The sequence below is a fragment of the Dermacentor albipictus genome, unplaced genomic scaffold, assembly GCF_038994185.2.
Source record: "Dermacentor albipictus isolate Rhodes 1998 colony unplaced genomic scaffold, USDA_Dalb.pri_finalv2 scaffold_17, whole genome shotgun sequence".
Taxonomy (NCBI): Eukaryota; Metazoa; Arthropoda; class Arachnida; order Ixodida; family Ixodidae; genus Dermacentor; species Dermacentor albipictus.
Window position 1 is genome coordinate 953,838 of NW_027225571.1, and position 18,093 is coordinate 971,930.

General features: G+C 47.2%; 3 protein-coding genes across 4 annotated transcripts in view; 1 reads left to right on the forward strand and 2 right to left on the reverse strand.

Annotated features, from left to right (window-relative positions):
• The window catches only part of LOC139052073 (zinc finger protein Gfi-1b-like), a 178,623-nt gene that overhangs the window by 99,358 nt on the left and 61,172 nt on the right, over positions 1-18,093 (reverse strand). For both annotated transcript variants that reach the window (XR_011509678.1, XM_070529142.1), the window contains exon 2: positions 16,357-16,518. Coding sequence is in view for 1 of the 2 variants with exons in the window: in XM_070529142.1 (XP_070385243.1) it covers positions 16,357-16,518 (162 nt within the window). In the remaining variant the exon portion in view is untranslated. The remainder of the gene's footprint in view (positions 1-16,356; positions 16,519-18,093) is intronic.
• On the forward strand, positions 667-4,377 carry LOC135908646 (uncharacterized). The gene is made up of 8 exons (XM_065440496.1): positions 667-952; positions 1,042-1,167; positions 1,655-1,814; positions 1,985-2,148; positions 2,401-2,609; positions 2,869-3,238; positions 3,324-3,420; positions 3,838-4,377. The coding sequence occupies exons 1-8, from the start codon at positions 753-755 to the stop codon at positions 3,844-3,846; spliced, it is 1,335 nt and encodes a 444-aa protein (XP_065296568.1). The 5' UTR covers positions 667-752; the 3' UTR covers positions 3,847-4,377.
• On the reverse strand, positions 3,807-5,765 carry LOC135908652 (uncharacterized). Its single transcript, XM_065440500.1, has 8 exons — positions 5,639-5,765; positions 5,384-5,561; positions 4,872-4,904; positions 4,740-4,793; positions 4,610-4,651; positions 4,478-4,528; positions 4,012-4,053; positions 3,807-3,937 (listed from the first exon to the last, which is right to left on the reverse strand). Exons 1-8 carry the CDS (start codon positions 5,763-5,765, stop codon positions 3,856-3,858), a joined length of 609 nt encoding a protein of 202 aa, XP_065296572.1. The 3' UTR covers positions 3,807-3,855.

Sequence of the window (18,093 nt, forward strand, 5' to 3'; positions counted from 1 at the left end):
CAGTACTATAGAGTCAAAGGTGCTCGTACAAACCACACGTTCTTAGAAAGCACAAAAGTGCCTTCTCTGCCTTTCGAGCCAATGGTCCGTGGGGACGGTGTTCTAGTATTGCCTGTTCACTCAGGTGACGATCATCTAGTTTCCTAAATGCCTTGGATATACATTGTCTTTGTGCTTCAATTTGAGGACAGCGGCACAATAAGTGGTCAATATTCTGCTCGCATCCGCAGACATCGCATGCACGACTGTCAGCCATACCAATTACTGCTAAATAAGCTTTCGCGAAGGCTACTCCTCAGCACAACCGACACAGAAGAGACGCTTCGCGTCAGTCTAATCCAGCCGGAGGCCAAGGGTTTACTCTGTGCAAACTGCTGCGCCTTTTACGTGTGGCATTCCACTCAGGTGACGAGAGTGTGCGTGCTAGAATGTGAAACTGTCTCGCAGCGTCGGTCCTTGAGAGAGGAATGGCGACGCAGTGGTCTTCTTGGTTTGACGTCCGAGCTGCCTTATGGTACGCCCACACTAGCGACAAAAACGCGCGCGACATGCCGCACGCGGCAAGCGCCCGCGCGGCCGACGCGCGCGGGCATGTCCACAGTCGCGTTTTGCGGCACGCGGCAACGCGCGTGGAGTCGCGCGCTCTCTCGTTCCATTCGATACTTCTCGTGACAACGCGCTCTCCGTTCTGCCGATTTCGTGTTCCATCGGAAGTGTCTGTTTTCTTGCGCCCCTGCCGACCACGCTCAGGCATGTCGGATACGGACGACGAGCTACTCGTGACTGTGAACACTATAATACTGATTTGTGCTGCACTTGCGCGACGCCGACGTGCCAGAAAGCGAGCGAGAAGGTTTTGGGTGCGCCCTATATGGCGGTACAGGGACACCGAGGGCCAGGCGCGTACTCTGCTTCCCCGCCTGCGCGCGAGAGACGAAGGATACTTCAGAGAGTAAGTGGGATCGATAACTACTTCTTCTATTAGGTGCGTGCCACCTGCAGATCGTAGAGTCTCACAAATGTTTGTGCCGTTTCTTGTAGCTACCTGCGAATGCCGCCGAGTGTCTTCGACACTTTGCTCGGTCTCGTGCGGCCCCTGATTGAGCGGCAGGCGACACCGTTCCGGGATCCCATTTCTGCTCATGATCGACTAGCAATGACGATACGGTAAGATTTATTTCAATCCTATTTCTTCCTGTAATGCAGGAATACCGAATGTCTATGCTACACTTGTACCGACACCTAAATGGAATCCTATTTACGCACGGAAAGCTTAGCGCACAGCCCGTGGTTTCAGTGCGAGATCAACGCACCGAAATGCCTCTGTCCCGTGCATTGGTGCACGCCCAAGAACCGTAGGCGACCAAAAATCCCCCCCTCGGCTTCTGCACGCACGCACACGCTTACTTATGGCGTGCCACATTATCAGTTCGTTGTTCTCGCACGTCGAGCCCGAATTTATCATCATTCAGTATTTTCGGTTGTGCAAGAATGAACATGCTAGTCACCAATTATTTGCCCAACTGTTTATTTTGTTATTGAAATTATATTAGCATTGTTAGTGTGGAATACCCAGATAATATATTGTAGAGCACAATGTTGATTGTTAATTTAAAATAATTTCAAAATAAAGGTTTATATGAATTTTTTACAGGTTCCTTGCGAACGGAGACACCTTCAGGAGCTTATCGTACAATTTTCTAACAGGGAGGTCAACGGCATGTGAAATTGTCCGACAAACAACTTCCGTCCTTTGGGACGTTCTTCAGTCAACGTATTTAAGGTTTCCGGCAACTTCCCAGGAGTGGCTAAAGGTAAGCAGAGATGCTGTGCAATTTATGTTGCCTGCAATCTGAGTAAACAAGGTATAGCAGTGGTTTCTAAGGATACCGTGCAATAGTTCAATATGACATCGTTCTGTGTCACGAGTTTGTAATGGTCGAGTACGTAATATGGGTGATAGGTTTGCCTTTGCTATTTTCAGATCGCTGCAGACATGGAAGAATTTTGGCACTTTCCCAATTGCATAGGGAGCATCGACGGTAAACATGTGCATATCCAATGCCCAGACAACTCAGGATCGATGAATTTAAATTATAAGAAAACATTCAGTGTGGTCCTCCTAGCTGTGTGTGACGCACATTACAAGTAAGTCAATTCTTTCAATGCTTGGAACTTTACTGTGTTGATTTCCGCAGCTTGCACTCAAGAGGTCTCATGTCACTACAGCAAGCTCAACTGTCAGTGTGCTCCAATTTGCAACAGAAGCCTTTGCAAACTTTGTGTTTGTTATAAACTTAGAATAACAAATTCAGTACCCAATTCCGTAGGCAACTGTAAAATAAATAGAGAATGTACAAGGGTGTATTCTTTATTTAACTAATGTGTGTCTACTTCTAGGTTCACCTATGTAGACATTGGCCATTACGGCGGTGAAGGTGACAGCGGGATCTTTCAGCGATCACCTCTGCTGGAAGTGCTGGAAAAGGGCTTGCTGGGCATTCCTCAGCCTAGGAGCATTGGCTCTATAGGTCCCATTCCATACCACATGGTTGGCGATGAAGCTTTTCCGCTGAAGCCATTCATGATGAGGCCCTATCCAAGACGAGGTCAGTTGGAAGTTATTTCCACTTGATAGCTCTGCCTTTAACAAACTCTTTATGCTGCTTTTCAAGTAAAGTATGGTGTTCTGATCCCTCTATGATGTTCATTAAAGCTACATTAAACTCTGCATGTAAATTGCAAACCTTTCAGTTGACATAAATCAGTGAGATATAAGTCTGCACGATAGATAACACTGGTTTAGCCACTTCGCACATGTAGTACAATGAAGAATTGCTTGAGGTGTACTGTTTTCATTTTTCTCAGAGCTGCAGAAGTTCAGGAATGACCCAGCTCAGCGGCAAGAGTACCTGAAAAGGGCAACATTCAACTATCGCTTGAGCCGAGCAAGACGGCTGATTGAAAACGCCTTTGGAATCATGTCAAGCAGATGGAGAATTTTGCGGCGACCATTTCGGGCATCGGAGGAAACTACACACAATATTGTGAAGTCATGTGTTGTATTGCACAACTTCCTCCTAAGTTCGCCGCAATCGCGATCTGCATACAGCCCACCGGGTTTCACTGATCATGAGGACTGGGAAGGGAACATTGTAGAAGGATCCTGGAGAGCTGGCAGTGACAGTCTGCCGGGCATAGGGGACCTCATCGCTATGTCTGGTTATCATTCAGCAAGGTAAACTATCTCGCAAGTGAAAGCATGCACAATCAGGATTCCCTTGTTTGGCAACTGATGGTGCTGCATTTTGTTGCTTTTGCAGGGCAGCTATGGATATGCGTAACCACTTGGCAACATACTTTATGAATGAAGGACGGGTGCCATGGCAGGAGAGGATAGTGACCCGAGCGGGAATACAGGTAATGATGCAGTTTTCAATCATTTGCTCAAAACATATTTTGCAGGCGGAAAAATTCACAATAATGCTGCACAAATTGGAGAGCATTCTTTATTGACGGAATGTAGCACGGTATTCATTCGGGCAGCTCCATTTCGGCCTCAAAAATAAGCGAGTGAATCTTAAATAATAGCTCCGAGCGTTTCCTTGCCGGAAACTTTCGAAGCTTTATGGCCATCCAGTTGGCCGCCTCCTGGCATTCGTCTGGTGGGCTTTCGGTCCTGAGCTTCCTAGTACTGTCTAGTCTGCTCAGTGTGCTGCTGCAGCTGCCCAGTGCTTCCTGTACTGCCTCTTCAAACGTGTCATTCTTTCTTCTTTTACTGTAATGACAATGCCGCAGTTTTCATGGGGAGTTACACACACATAAAATGTTTTGCAGGAAAAATGAACAGCGGAGCTACCGAGACTGTGCTGTTGAGGACAGTCGCACTTGGGGAAGCTGCGCTGGCGGCTGGGCTCGGTTTGTTGCACCGTTGGACCTGGGTGACGCATGAAAAGAAAAATATCATCTGTTAAGAGAGATACAATGTAACATGCCTTGAGACAAGCTCACCCGGAAGATGCTGCAGCCTCAGTTGGGGTTGGACTGAGCAAGCTGAAATAAATAGAGAATGTGTTTCCATGAGAAAAATTTTTCCTGCCTACTACTCAATTTAATGTACTCTTTCAGGTTTTTACGTCTATACCAACTGTACGATCCCCTTCTTCCATGTACACTTGCCCCCGCCGCTTCTGCGCGCGTCACCCTCCTGTTTGTTATACCGGTTTACTGCACTAACCCTTTAAAACTAACACGCCGAGGATGACGAGGCCGCCTTTGACGAAGATAGGTCCTCCTATCGAAACGTTGGCCAGCCTGTCTGAGGCACTTTATCCCTGTTTACAAACTTTATACCACAAGACAATGTATGCAATACATTATCCGCCTTTGCAAGTAATAAACTATTTCATTTAGCAAGTGTGTTTCATGCATGTGTGTTCTATGATTGATCATTCACAATAAATTCACAAGTACCCACCTACAGCTCTCTTCATCCTCGGAATTGAGCACAGGTGTTCTCCCAGAGCATCTGCATTGACATCAAGAAATAATAAACAGAAGTACGTAGACGTGATACATGGTAGTGCTAACAAAATGTGACAATGCATACATTTCATCCAGAACTTCTTCGGCAGGCGACAGGCTAGGCCAACTGCATATAAGATTTATCTATGTTGAATGAATATTTGTCAGAGTACCACATGCAGGTCCCAGTACGTAAACAGAAAGAAACAAAATACCAATCGCCTGCAGCACTGGTGGTTGGCAGTGCCTCTTCGGCCTGCTGCAGGTGTCTGTGAGGGCAGGAATCATTATGTAAACACCTAAATTAAGCATTCAAGAACATAGTTAAATATAGGATCAGCACCTACCCATCTTGTGGCATTGGGATATTCGTGGTTAATCTGGAAAGCAACCACACAGCGAGTGTTGTATTCCACGATACACACACATAAGTTAACATTTCTCAATTATGCGGCTATATGCAAATAATAAACGCTGTCCTGCATCGTGCCGCAAAACCCCCGAGCAACAAAATAATGAAACGTAAAAGTGAGAGTAATTTAATAGTTTTATAATAACTGCGTCGATAATGTCGCTTATGCGAGAGCAGTGAAATATGAGTTTGCAAGCACGGGATATCGCAGCCATCAGACGGGGGCAAGAAAATGTTGAAAATTGCAGTGGTAGGTATGTGGCAACAAATGCAGCAATTTTTTACATGGAGAAAGGGCGAGTCGCATTTCTGAATACGGTAGTAAATGCACCCATGCACTAGCGAGCATACATTTAACCAGGCAGCAAATATTCCAATATATGCACCAGATCAAGTTCCTGTGCGAGCGGAAACAGAGGTGAAACAGTCTTCACAAGTGCATCTTACTTTTCCGCGTAGTATGGCGTCTTCCGTAGAAAACTATCAAGGATGTAATAATATGTCCACTCCGTTTTGGCTTTCCCGTCCTTGCCGGGAGCACCACTCTTATAAGCCTTGTTCTTCTCCACCGCTACCTTCAGCCAGCGGTCGCGGAAGTTTTTAAACTTCCCCGCTGCCTGCTCGCCTGCATGGTATGTGCAAACTCAATGACATGCTCACACATGTTCCCGAAACATTAAGAAAATTTCACCAATTACTCACCTGTCATCCCAAACTGCTGTCCGATAATGTGCCAGCGGTTGGCGCGCAGGTCCTTGTCTTTGAAGTCAGCGTTTGATTTGTCATAGAGGCATGGATAGTCGCGCACCGTTTCCAAAAACGCCTCCATTGCGACTTCTTCGACGGTGGTGGCAGTGTGGGAAGGCTTAACAAAAACAGCCCCCTTGACGGGAAATGGCCTCTGAGATTTTACGGCGTGCGTGTCGGAGATTTACGGCGTGCGTGTCACGGAGCCCATAGATTATGATTCTTCGCTTATGCGACAGGTGGCGCCACAACAGCGCGGCTCGGAAAGCGGCTCGCTTCTGATTGGTGGTCGTTTTGCGTCTGCCGCGAAAAATGGGTCTCGCACCCATTCGCGCGTTTGCCGCGCGTTGCTGCCGCTTTTCGTGAATTTGCCGCGCGCGACACGCCGCGCGCGGCGAGCGGTGCTGTCGCGCGCGTTTTTGTCGCTAGTGTGGACGTACCCTTATCTGTCTCATCATTTCAAGGATACTGAAATGGCCTGGCATCCACTGAAAAGAGATATAACGCCTTTTTCTGTCAAGTCATAGATAAGTTCCAGGATTTCGCACGTCATCTGGTCGTGCGTTCCATGTCCGGGAAACGACTGTACACATTGTAAGGCGGGCTTTGAATCGCAGAAGATTGCCCATTTTTTAGGGCTCTCTGTATTTATCACACGAAGCGCATCACGGAGAGCCTCGATCTCAGCGGCTGTAGACGTAGTGGTATGGGAAGTCTTGAACCGTTGGGTTGTAGTTTTGGGCATAGCACCCAAGTTGTCTATGACGAAGGTATAAATGCAACAGAGAGTTGACTAAAACCGAAACCAGACGGGTTACCACCTTATTTAACATGGAAGACAAGATTTCAGTGTGATCTGAAAGACACATGTGTGGCGTAAGTCTGTAATGTTCTGGTGTTGTCAAGTCGTTATATCTTAGTTAAGCATCTGTACCTACGTTTTGTGTATTCGTTCAAAAAACTGTGCTTTTCTATATATTCTCCAACAATCAGAAATACTTGTATTTTCTTGGCACGGCTGTACAAGCTTTCTTTCTGTGGCTTCTTGGAGAGTGAGTTGTCCAGCAAGCCCGAAAGGCGGCGACGACGCAAGGCCTCGTAGTCCCCTCATGGGAGACCTGAGCGCGGGTCGTCAAATTTTCCGGATTCAAAAATAAAGTTGTTTCCATCCATCCATGGCTTCTCGGACTCATGCGAAGAACTTTGTGTACATGCTATTTACCTTTATAGACCTCTCCTGGGGTACGTCACGCCGCGCCGGCGACGTCACAGCGTGACGTAACCGGCGCACATGCATTGGCCCTGGTTGGCAAAACACGCCGCCGCCGGCTTTCTGCGTGGTGCATTCGTGCTGTGCTTGGTGTAAGTGGGCGCCACGTAGATGCTGGTTTTCCTTATTCTTCAGGTGAATCTCCACATTTCCATTGCCAGCCAGATTAGCAGTATCGTGTGTTGGAGAACATCGGCGCGTGGTGAACTGCGTGACGAAAATATGGCGACGCTGGTCTTTTTTAGTTCGCAATGGAAATGTGCTGCTTTTGCTGCGGTAAAGTGTGCGGCGAAAAACAGTGACCATATCGGCTCATCTTTACGTAAGAAAACGGATCACATTGTGTGTCTGTGTGTGCGCGTGCGCACACGCACACACACACACGCACGCACACACACACACACACACACACACACACATGCACACACACGCACATACACACGCACATACACACGCACACACACACACGCACATACACACACACACACACACACACTGTGTACACGTGTGCGTGTAACTGAATGAGACGCGCTGATTTGAGCGCGGTGCTATCGGCATTGTGTACAGAAAACAAGTGAAACCCTTAATTTTTTTACCACTGCTGAAGCTGTGTATATACATTTCAATACCGGGAATGCCCAAATTATTATTATTATTTGTTCTGAACACATATATACAATTAAGAGCAAAGGGAAAGCGAGGAGCAGGCTGGCAACTGCCACCGGAAGGGGCACAACGCCTGCCTACTCTTCAGAAGGGAGGTGACAGCAACACAGAAATGGGAGATATGAAGGAGGGGAGAAAAGAGGAAAGGAAGAGCAACAGGAGTAATCTAAAGAATAAAGTAGAACACACAGTACAGATGAAACACAGTAGGGCCGGTCACTGAACGTCACGCTACTACAGAATGTTGAATAAAATAGTTTCGAGGCTGGGAACGTGAACCTAAGTTAGTTAACTCTAGAAAAGTAACTAGAGCGCGATGAGCATGATCACGTTTAGACGCACAACCACTGGGGTACAAACATTCGTCGAGTGTTGTACACCACAGGCCAAGGAGATGATAGTCTCTCACTAGCGACATGCGCTGCGCCATGTACAGAGCGGTACACTGAAATATACGATGCTGAAGTGTCTCGCAGCGACCACAAGACGTACGCGATGGACTCACCACACGTCCTTGTCTGTATAAACGTTCGTGCACGTTCACACAGCCCCACCTCAGCTTGAGTAATTGTGCCCTAGCGCGTCGAGGCAAGCCTCGACCGCGAACACGGGGCGGGAACGTTCCATTTGCGACGCGCTGGTCTGAATGCTGCTTGAGTAGGGGGTGACGAATCAGCAGACGAGCGTCATCAAGCTTGCACAAAATTTCTGGGCAGTCACAGTTGTGATGAGCGCAAGTTGAAGCGAGCCGATCAGCCTCTTCATTTCCGGTGGTTCCTACGTGGGAAGGTATCCATTGAGCAACGAGGGATACGCCACGTGATGAAATTTTGCTCGCAGAGTCAGTAATGCTGCGCACAAGTGGACAATCAATCTCACTGCTTTGTAACCTGCTAAGAGCAGCGCGGGAGTCCGTAAGGATGACAATCTTCGATGTAGTTAACTCCTCTTGCACGTATTTCAGTGCAAAATTAATCGCTGCTAGCTCAGCAGTTGTTGATGAAATTGGATGAGGTGTTTGAAAGATACGCCGTAGTTGAGTCGAAGGGTAGAAAAAAGCTGCAGAGGCGCCTTGACCATCGCTGTGTACAGATGCATCTGTGACTACTTGAAGATAATCTGGAAACTTTTCGAACATGTGAGACTGAGCCAATTGGAATATTTCTGAAACAGGCATATCAGACTTTTTGTGCATTTCAGGGATTGTGAGGTAAATGGGTAATGCGTGTTTCGTGACATCTTTTGGAGGCGGAGGCGTATCTGAAGCAGCATGTTCAGAAATGTCAGTGATAGTCATAAATAATGCCGCCATTTTTCCCATGTGAGATAACGGGTGGTGAATGAGATGATCAAGGAGCGAATGACCGTTTGATGCGCGGTGCAGACGCTCAATATGACATAGAGCTCTCTGGTCTGCTTGTAGCCTCAGGGGTAATTGGTGCGATTCAGTGAGTAATGCAATAGATTGCGCCTCACGAGGTAATCCAAGCATTAGTCGAAACGCAACGCGATGATCTCATTCCAGTTGGGCCATGAAACTAGGTGGTATGTTCAGGACTGGCAACGTGTATATTATGTCTGAGAGTACAGATGACTGGTACAGCGGGAACCGTTGTTTGGTCGCAGCCAGCACCTCTAGCAGTCAAGGCGGCCACATATTTGAGGACGAAGTGCGATTTGCGTCGTACACATTTAAGCACAGGACGCAAAGAGATGCGATCATCTATAATTAACCCAAATTAACGGTGCTATCGCACCCAGCTTTATAGGCGTTTCGTCAAGGTACAGTCGGCTCATTGTTCGACGAGCGAGTTGTTTAGGGTGATATGCTATTGCAACCGACTTAGCAGGTAATATGAGCAGGCCAACTTCACCCAAGTACTCCACAGTAGCGTTTAGAGCTCTATGCAGGCTTGCGCGAAGCCGCGGACCAAGGTGCGAAGTGCCGCTTATCCACAGAGCAATGTCGTCTGCGTAGACAGCTACGCTCACAAGGAAGTCACTTTCATCCCAAGACAAACGACTTGGAATTAAACAAACAAACGGTATTAAACAAAAGCGGCGATAAAACGCTGCCCTGTGGGACACCGCACTTCGCATTCCGATATTCACTAGTTACTCCTCCGACGCACACTTACATCCGACGCTCCGATAGAAAATTATGCACAAAGCGGAGCAGATGACCCGAAATTCCCGCGGTTGCAAGAGCGAAAACAATCGCCTTATGCGGAACTGAATCGAAAGCTTGCTGTATGTCTAGGAAGAGCATGTAGGCTGAATGCTTGTTTCCTTTAGCAAATTCGAGCGCTGAGACAAGGGCTGATTTGCTGTCCACAGCTGAACGGTGGCGGCAGAAGCCACTCATGACATCAGGAAAAAAATTCAGCTCCTCTAGCCTGACATCTAAGCGAAACAAGGCCATTCCCTCCATTAACTTTATAACATATGAAGTTAGGGATATTGGCCGGTAGGACTTGAGGCGTCTTGCAGAGCAGCCGGGCCTTTAAATTTCAGTGGTTTGCCCAAATGGCAAACCACTGAAATTATCACGTGTTAACGCAGATGTCACTGGTGTTAAGTAAGCCTGAACTTTCTTTTTCCTTCCTTTCTTTCTTCCTTTCTTTCCTTCTTTCCTTCCTTTTTTTTTCCTTAGTGTTAAACTCACCCTTATTGCAAGCACTTCAGGCTGTGATGATGCACATAAACATGCAAAAGTTGGGTGTTATGCAGTTGTGAGCAGCAAAGGAAGTAAGCAGACGCAGCGAAGTTACGGCACAGCGGAAGGAAGGAAATCAACTTTATTCGAGGTCCTGCAGGCCACGAGAGCTTTGGGCTCTCATGGAGTGGGCGTCTCCCACGACGGAACCGGGAGGTTGAGTTACGGCACAGCGGATTATGTATTTATGTACGTATATATAACCCCTGACAACCTTAGAGCACACATTCGACATCTGTGTTGCTTACCCAGTCACTATATTGCTGCTTTGCCAGCGCAAAGACCTCAGGCCACATTTTACATACTTGTTGCGGCACATCAAGACTACCTTCCGACGGGCTTTACACCAGCAGCAAGACCACTGTAACCCCTCTGGTGCCTACCACAGCCACAAGTACGCCTCACAATTCCAGGAATTACGAAGAAGACCTGTCATTCAACAATGGTTCTACGTCATTTCACACTGTCATTACTGATTGAACGAGACATATGAACAAAGAACGCACATGGATCTGTCTCAGCTACCAGATTCACAGGCGTTGTTATCAACCCGGCTTTACAACTCGCAATTAATTTCATAGTGTCCCATATAACGGTCCCTGCGGCAACAGAACTTGCCGCTCTACGTGCCGCTGTTAATTAAATCGCACAAGCCAATGACGAAAGTGGGTCGTTTTTTGTTACTCCAAGACAGCCCTTCAGAGTCTGCACTCAGCCTTACGACGCAAGACCCATGAACAACTGGTGTTTGAGACCAGAGAGGCCCTCATAAACGGACATGAAAACATCTTCCAACGGCTTCCGGGCACTGTGGAATCGTCGGAAATAACCTTGCTGATGATGCTGCTCGGCCAGCCCATAAAGAAACCCTGACACTTCCTATACACTTATCAAGGACAGACGCGGCGAGGGATCTTGGTTCACTTTCTCAAACCAAGACTGAAACTTGTGGAACACCCCGATTTTCTCCAACTGTGGTCTCCACCGGCTGCATCCTACACTGAAGCTGCAGATTCCATCGAACTTCTCCCGCGCTGATGCAACCTTACTGTGCCGCCTCTGGTTAGGGGTGGCTTTTACGAAAGGCTACTTATTTCTTATAGGAATGTCCGACGCACCGATCTGTGACTTCTGCAGATGTGAAGAGACGATCGAGCACGTCTTGTTTTTTTGTAATCTCTGGGAGATTGAACGCGACATTCTTCGGAGAGTGTTAAACCGATTAGATAGCAGACAATTTTCAGAGACTGGACCATGGCCCCACGTGTCGCAGGCTGACAAAGCGACACGGGCACTGCTACGTTCCATAAAATGGACTGGCCTCAGTGACCGACTATAGGCATGAAGTTACGGAGAACCGCATGTATTCACGCTGATAGTACCTTCTGCCCTCCCTCTCCTTTCTTTTCTTCCCTTAAACCCCTTCCCCTGGGTAAGGTAGCAAACTGGACATGTGTCTGATTGACTTCCCAGCCTTTCCTTCCTATTTTTGCTCCTCCTCCTCCTCCTGCTTTATAAATTCCCATATCACGACAAATAATTAAAATTAAGTTTTGGTGTTTAACGTACCTAAGCTGCACAGCGGCGTTTTTTATTTTTTTAGTTTATTTGAAGAATACTGTCAGCCTTATAGAGGCCATTACAGGGAGTGGACGGGTCGGTACACGTAGGAGTACAATTTATAAACTATACATCAGTAATCATAACCGATACAACAGCAATCGATACAAAATTCCATATAACCGATAACAAACAAATCGTAAGCCTCATAAGTATAAGCATAAAACATAAGTAGACATAATATAACCAAGTATAGCACATCAATGTTATAGCATAAAAAGGTATTCTTCTACCTTTTCCACAAATTTCTCTGCGCTATCCATGCCAATAATTTCCCGGGGCAAAGCGTTCCCTATTTTAATGGTAGCAGGAAAAAAAAAATTGTGTTGCAGCGTGTGACATATTGCCTGATATGTATATCATAACACTTTCTACGGGAGTGACGATGTGGTGGTTTCAAGTGGACGTGTTTATCTATTTTTATGCGATCATGATAAAGCAAAAAAAGGAACTTCATTGCTGCCACACGCCGCCGACAAGCAAGTGTAGGAATGCCTGCGGCATTTCGAAGAGCAGTGACGCTGCCCTGACGGGAATATTTGAATGGACGAAACGTATGGCCTTATTTTGGATTCATTCCAATCTCTCTATAAGGTATACCTGATGAGGGTTGCAAACTATACTGCCATATTCGAGAATGGGCCGCACTATAGTCGGATACAACTTTAGAAAAAAGGGGGCGTATACTCCTCCGAGGCGGGTGCACCAATGGGCGCGCATTCTGGACCGACGTCATGCGCCGGACGGCCGGTGACTTCGCCGCTTCGGTCATCTGGGCGGGGCCTCCCCTTTTCTCTAAAGTTGTATCCGACTATAGAGTTTTATAGGCTAATAACTTAACGGAAGGAGGAGCCGCAGCCAACTTTCTTCGTAGAAACGCGAGTGTTTTAAAACCTTTTGCGCATGTATTCTCTATGTGGACGTTCCACTTTAAGTTACTTGTAATTGTTAAGCCCAAAGATGTTATTGCGTCTGTTCGTGTTATGTCGAAGCCCGCTATTCTATAATAGAATGTAATAAACGACTTCCTATGGCTAATAGTCACGGTAAACGGATACGGACACGGTAAAGAAGGGCTCCGGATTAATTTTGTCCACCTCGGGCATCTCACCGCGCTCCTAAAAACACGGCAAGTAGTATTTCTGCATTCCTCCCTCATCTGAATTTAGGCGCCGCTGCTTGGTACGGCACCACTGAACCCCCGTAATGGGCATGATCGATAGTTGCAGACGAAGTCATCTTGTGTGTCAAATAAAGCTGCAGTGTAAATTCGGCACAAATGAGTGTGTTCACGACAGCGTATTACAGTTCTTGCCCGATGACTAGTGATTTAATGGAATTATCATTTCTGCACAGTGAAAATGTACATAATCTGTGATAAAATAGTCGTTTTCGAAGAGTAATTAATTGTTGTGGCTATTTGGGAGCCATCGCTTCGCCCCAATCAAGTTCCTCAGGACAGTCCAATAAAGTTCTTGTAACTGTCATTTGATCTACGAAAGAGGCGCACTCATACGAAATCCCTACGTGCTGATTTAAGGGAACCATGCACTCGGCAACAACGCTACGTCGTTGTTCCGGTAAAACGGGGACATAATTCATAGCACAGTTCATAGCTGCTGTCACTTGAAAAATAGTAATATGCCGGAATTACGATTGCAGCAGTCGATATACAAGCTGCGCTCTTCGCAGAGAGAACAGGTCGCATGAACGCTTTTTTTTTTTTTGTTTTCCAAGCAGCGCCCACTTCGAAGGTTCGCAGATTGGAGGGACACTCGCAATGACGTCACGCTCTTTGCAAACAGCGGGAGGTCTTTTCAGGGTTTTTCGCCACGTTTAGCGACTTGATTTTCTTTAACAAGCGAAGACGAGTAGCCAGTGCTACTTATGAAGGTGCCAACCTCTCTTATTACATCCTGTCAATAAAAAAATAATAATAATAGAGGGGCGACCACAAACAAAACCCATTTCATGTGCAGATGGGAGCCGGACGTGCTAATTACTGCGTTGTCGGGGAGCTGTGGCACCTGGCAACATGCACGGAATTTAGCGCGCCAGGCGGACGCAGAGAGTGGTGGCGCATGTGCACGTATTTCGGAGGCCACCGCAGGAAATGCAACATTGGACGAAAACTACTTTTGTGCGCATCTCATAGAAGAAGACGATAGCGGTATCCGCTGTGGGAGTTCATACTTATGAGATAGCTTTAGATTAGGGGACGCAAGCGGCTTGCGTAAGCAAAAAACTGGGATCCACGGTACTGCGCATGCGCAGACCCTTAGGTCTGGGTCTGCGCATGCGCAATACCGTCGACCCTAGTTCTTCCGTACGCAAGCCGCTTGCGTTCCCTAATCTAAAGCTCCTTATTTCTGAGCAAATTTGTTCGGCACCGCAGAAATTGCTGAAGGCTGCAAATTTTTTCGGGACAATATGCTAGACATCGACATAGGGCAGAGTACACCATGGGGGCGGTATTTTGCAACATTTCTATTCATCTTGCCATCCGTCTTTGACTCACACGAAGCCACGCCGGCGATAGGACAGGGTGATCGAACCGACAACCTCCTGCTAGCATCATCATGCCGAAACCACTAAACCAATACATCGGGATGACTGTTGTTTGGCAGTAGAGCTAGCAGGCAACACTTCGTTCGCTTTATTCTTCCATGGGCTCAAGTGTGAAAGCCCAATGTTTGCACTCAAGGACGCATCTTACCCGCCGCAGTGGCTTAGCCTCTATGGCGCTGTTGAGCTCGAGGTCGCGGGTTCGATCCCGGTCGCGGTGGCCGCATTTCTATGGCGACGAAATGAAAAAACGCGATTGTGCTTAGACTTATATGCATGTTAGAGAACCCCAAATGGTCGAAATAATATGGAGTCCTCCACTGCGGCGTGTCTCATAATCAGATTGAGGTTTTGGCACGTCGATAGAACTTAATTTTGTTGTTGAGGACGCATTCTTGTGAACGGTAAAGTAGCGCTTAAGACACGAACGAAAGGAAAACAAGGATACACAGAGTCGTTGTGTCTTTCGTCTTCCCTCTGTCCATGTCATTTTGGTCTGCTTTACCATTTCTTATACCGAACTAACTAGTACAAACTATTATCCTGGCGTCTTTTGAGTCAGCGCGAAGGTTGTAAAGCAAGATTTGGCGAGCGTGGTGGAGGCTGCGCGTCGTCACTCTGTTGGTTATTCTAATGCTGTATGTGCAAATACCTCTAAGATTACGCGTGCCGGCTTAAGGCGCTGTTCTTTGATGTCGTTATCGGTCTACTTCGCAACGACGACTGAAGAGGATGTGGCGAACCCCAACGCGAGACAGATTTATTCGCAAGCGCTTATCTCAGGCATGTCGTGCCTGTAATACTCAAGCCGTGCTTGATCCACTTGCAGCGCAGCGAACTGTTTATTGCGCCATATTTTACGAGTCAAGCAAAAGCTGACAAGCCGCACTTTGATGCTTATATATGTCTACGTAAAGAGAGAGCGAGAAGAGAATTATCGTGAAATCCCGAGACATTGCACGCGGTTCCGCTTGTCAAGAATAAAGAGCCGAGTGAAATAATAGCAGCTCTCGCGTTACGTTGTCGAGTGGAAACTTGCCCGGTTTTATTCCCAAACCATTGAAGTCATGCTTCTGGTATGTGGACCCGCTAGCACAAGGAAATCTGAGCGGAATGAACATTGTGAACATGAGGCTACAAAAAACAAAAGAAAAAAACAAAAGAAAGAATACACCAATAATTCGGATGCGGAAAGATCCTACACGAGGAAAATCTATTCCGATTACGAAGAAGAAATAAAATTCATTTTGCAGAAAAGAGAACGATGCAGAGTTACTATGCGGAGTTACAGAGTTAATATGCTATAGGCATATTGTTTCGACAGCGGTAATCATTTATGGATCATTAGAAGCTGAGCATACCTATGTAGTCTCGCACGTTATAATCAAATTGAGCCCAGCGAAAATCGTTTTACTTGGTGGCCTGGCGAATGGACAGCCCTAAAATTTCCTAAGTGAGCAGACGCACGGTACTGAGATAACAAAGGTGATCATGAGAACATCCTCGCTGCGGTTAACTTGAATTATTCATATACCATGTGTCCCAGCTAACGTTAGCGAAGGATCATAGGTAGCTTATAAGCAGCGCGCTTTGCGTGTCCGCCATGTTTGTTTACAGCGCAAGCAGCGCTGACGTGTTTCCTTTTACGGCGTCCGAATGCTTCGGCGAGTGGCATTCGGATCGAGATCGCTTTCTCTGTCCCCGATCTCGAGCTTGCTCCGCATAGTTGCGATTCGAATCGGAGCGCGGTATAGGATCCAGTCAGAATGTACCATTACAATTTCCTGCGCAGCATAAGCGAAACCAGATGCGCAGGCGATGAGCGCGTACACTCACCGGGAGAGAGCAGGTGGCCATCCGAAGGCGGGTAGAGGTGCAGGAAGGGCCACAGCGGAGGCGGCTGGTCAGCCCGCAGACCGATCGGCCACAGCGGTGGCAACAGTGGGTCCAGAAGCCAGTTGCCCGGACGGGGAAGGCCCGACAGGGTCGGCAGGCCTCCTACACCAGGCAGACGTAACTTTTAAGACAAGCTGCCCGCATGCGTCAGTAATGGCGGGACGCATATGTTCAAATGGCAGTTGCGCGTGCGGTACGATGTACAGTCGAACCGACTATAGTTCCACTATAAGTTGTATTGTCAACCGCAGCCCAGAAGTTTCCACTGAGAAACTTATTTTTTGTTTTGTTTTGTTTTGCGCTAATTGCTATATCCACTTAGACAATGAAGCGTTTTTCAGCTTGACATGCAAAGAGGCGGCCTGCACATGCGAGAGCTCGTCTGTTGTCTACACTTTGTGGCCCGTTCAGAAGGCACTGCTGTATTTTATTACCCAACTTTCTTGTCCAACCGCTGCCCTGCCGCCGTCCAAGCCGGGAGAACTCGAGACGTAAACAGCCTACAAGAACTGTTGAATGGATTCTCAGAGCACGTGCTCCACTTCTGCATCCGACAGTTCAATTTAGCCCCGCTAATATGATATGAGGTGTCCTATACTTTCACCTGTGCCTTGATAGAAGGGATCCATATTCATATCAAGGTGATCCATATTCATATAGAGGCATTTTCACCACCACTAAACAGGTTCCAACGGCTGGAATAGCGATCTTTTAGTGCGCGCCGTCCGTCGCATGTACTGTGTGTGGTAAATCTGTAGAAACAATAGAACACCTCATACTAAAATGTGATGGTATAAATCGCGATGTCGATGCGGCCACAGTCACGCTTCCTGAGGCCCGAGGGTTCAGAGATAGTATTAGTCTTGTAAATAAATGTGCGGTGTAAATTAGCAAAAGGCGATTGGAGGATTGGTGTCTCAAAAGCAGAGCGGTGACATAAGGTTAAAAGGGCAGGAAGACGTATTTAAAGAAAATCGACAATTTTAATAACAAAGACCACAGGTAAACAAAAATAAAAGGCAAAATAAAAAGCTGAGCATGGTGGCAACTGCCATCACCCCGTTTCAAAGGGGACGCTCCTACCTACCATCCATCTATCCATCCATTGTGCCGTTAGTGTCGCTCACACAAAACTGGGAAGGAAATGACAGTGAAAACGGCCAGAAATGGCACCGCACATGCTTCAATATTCGTCTCAGTGTTATGCGCCGAGCTCCGCTCAGGCGTTTGGGCTTGCGCGTTCGAGCGCATCCACAAACACTTAAGCTTCTCTTCACATAGATGACAAATTTCAGTTGGATGTACTACATGCTTTTATTACTTCTTTTTGCCCCTAATGCACGGGCTTGGCTGGGTGGAAGGTGAAGTAAGGGGGTACGGCTGCTGTGAAGTGTTTGATTCTTAAGGCTTTTATGTTTCCACGCGTGACCGTTAAGCATTAGTATTTAAGGCTCGGCCGAGATGCATATTTACCTATCTCAAACCAAGGTTTGCGCCTAAGCCACTATAAGCGGATGCAGGCGCTCGTAAGGAGTGATCGGTATCATTTGTTGGCGCACCCGCCGGGTAGCTTAGTGGCTATGGCGTTGCGCTGCTAAGCGCGATGTCGCATGTTCGATCCCGCCTGCATCAGCCGCATTCTTATCGAGATGAAATACAAAAACGCCCTTGTACTTA

Excerpts from the sequence above, each read along its gene's own strand:
- LOC135908646 (XM_065440496.1), top strand. The coding sequence starts at position 753 with ATGTCGGATACGGACGACGAGCTACTCGTGACTGTGAACACTATAATA. Across the intron at positions 1,815-1,984 it reads CTTCCCAGGAGTGGCTAAAG|ATCGCTGCAGACATGGAAGA; the intron begins GTAAGCAGAGAT and ends TGCTATTTTCAG. Across the intron at positions 2,610-2,868 it reads GAGGCCCTATCCAAGACGAG|AGCTGCAGAAGTTCAGGAAT; the intron begins GTCAGTTGGAAG and ends CATTTTTCTCAG.
- LOC135908652 (XM_065440500.1), bottom strand. The coding sequence starts at position 5,765 with ATGGAGGCGTTTTTGGAAACGGTGCGCGACTATCCATGCCTCTATGAC. Across the intron at positions 4,652-4,739 it reads ACCAGTGCTGCAGGCGATTG|TTGGCCTAGCCTGTCGCCTG; the intron begins GTATTTTGTTTC and ends TCTTATATGCAG. Across the intron at positions 4,054-4,477 it reads GAGGATGAAGAGAGCTGTAG|CTTGCTCAGTCCAACCCCAA; the intron begins GTGGGTACTTGT and ends TATTTATTTCAG.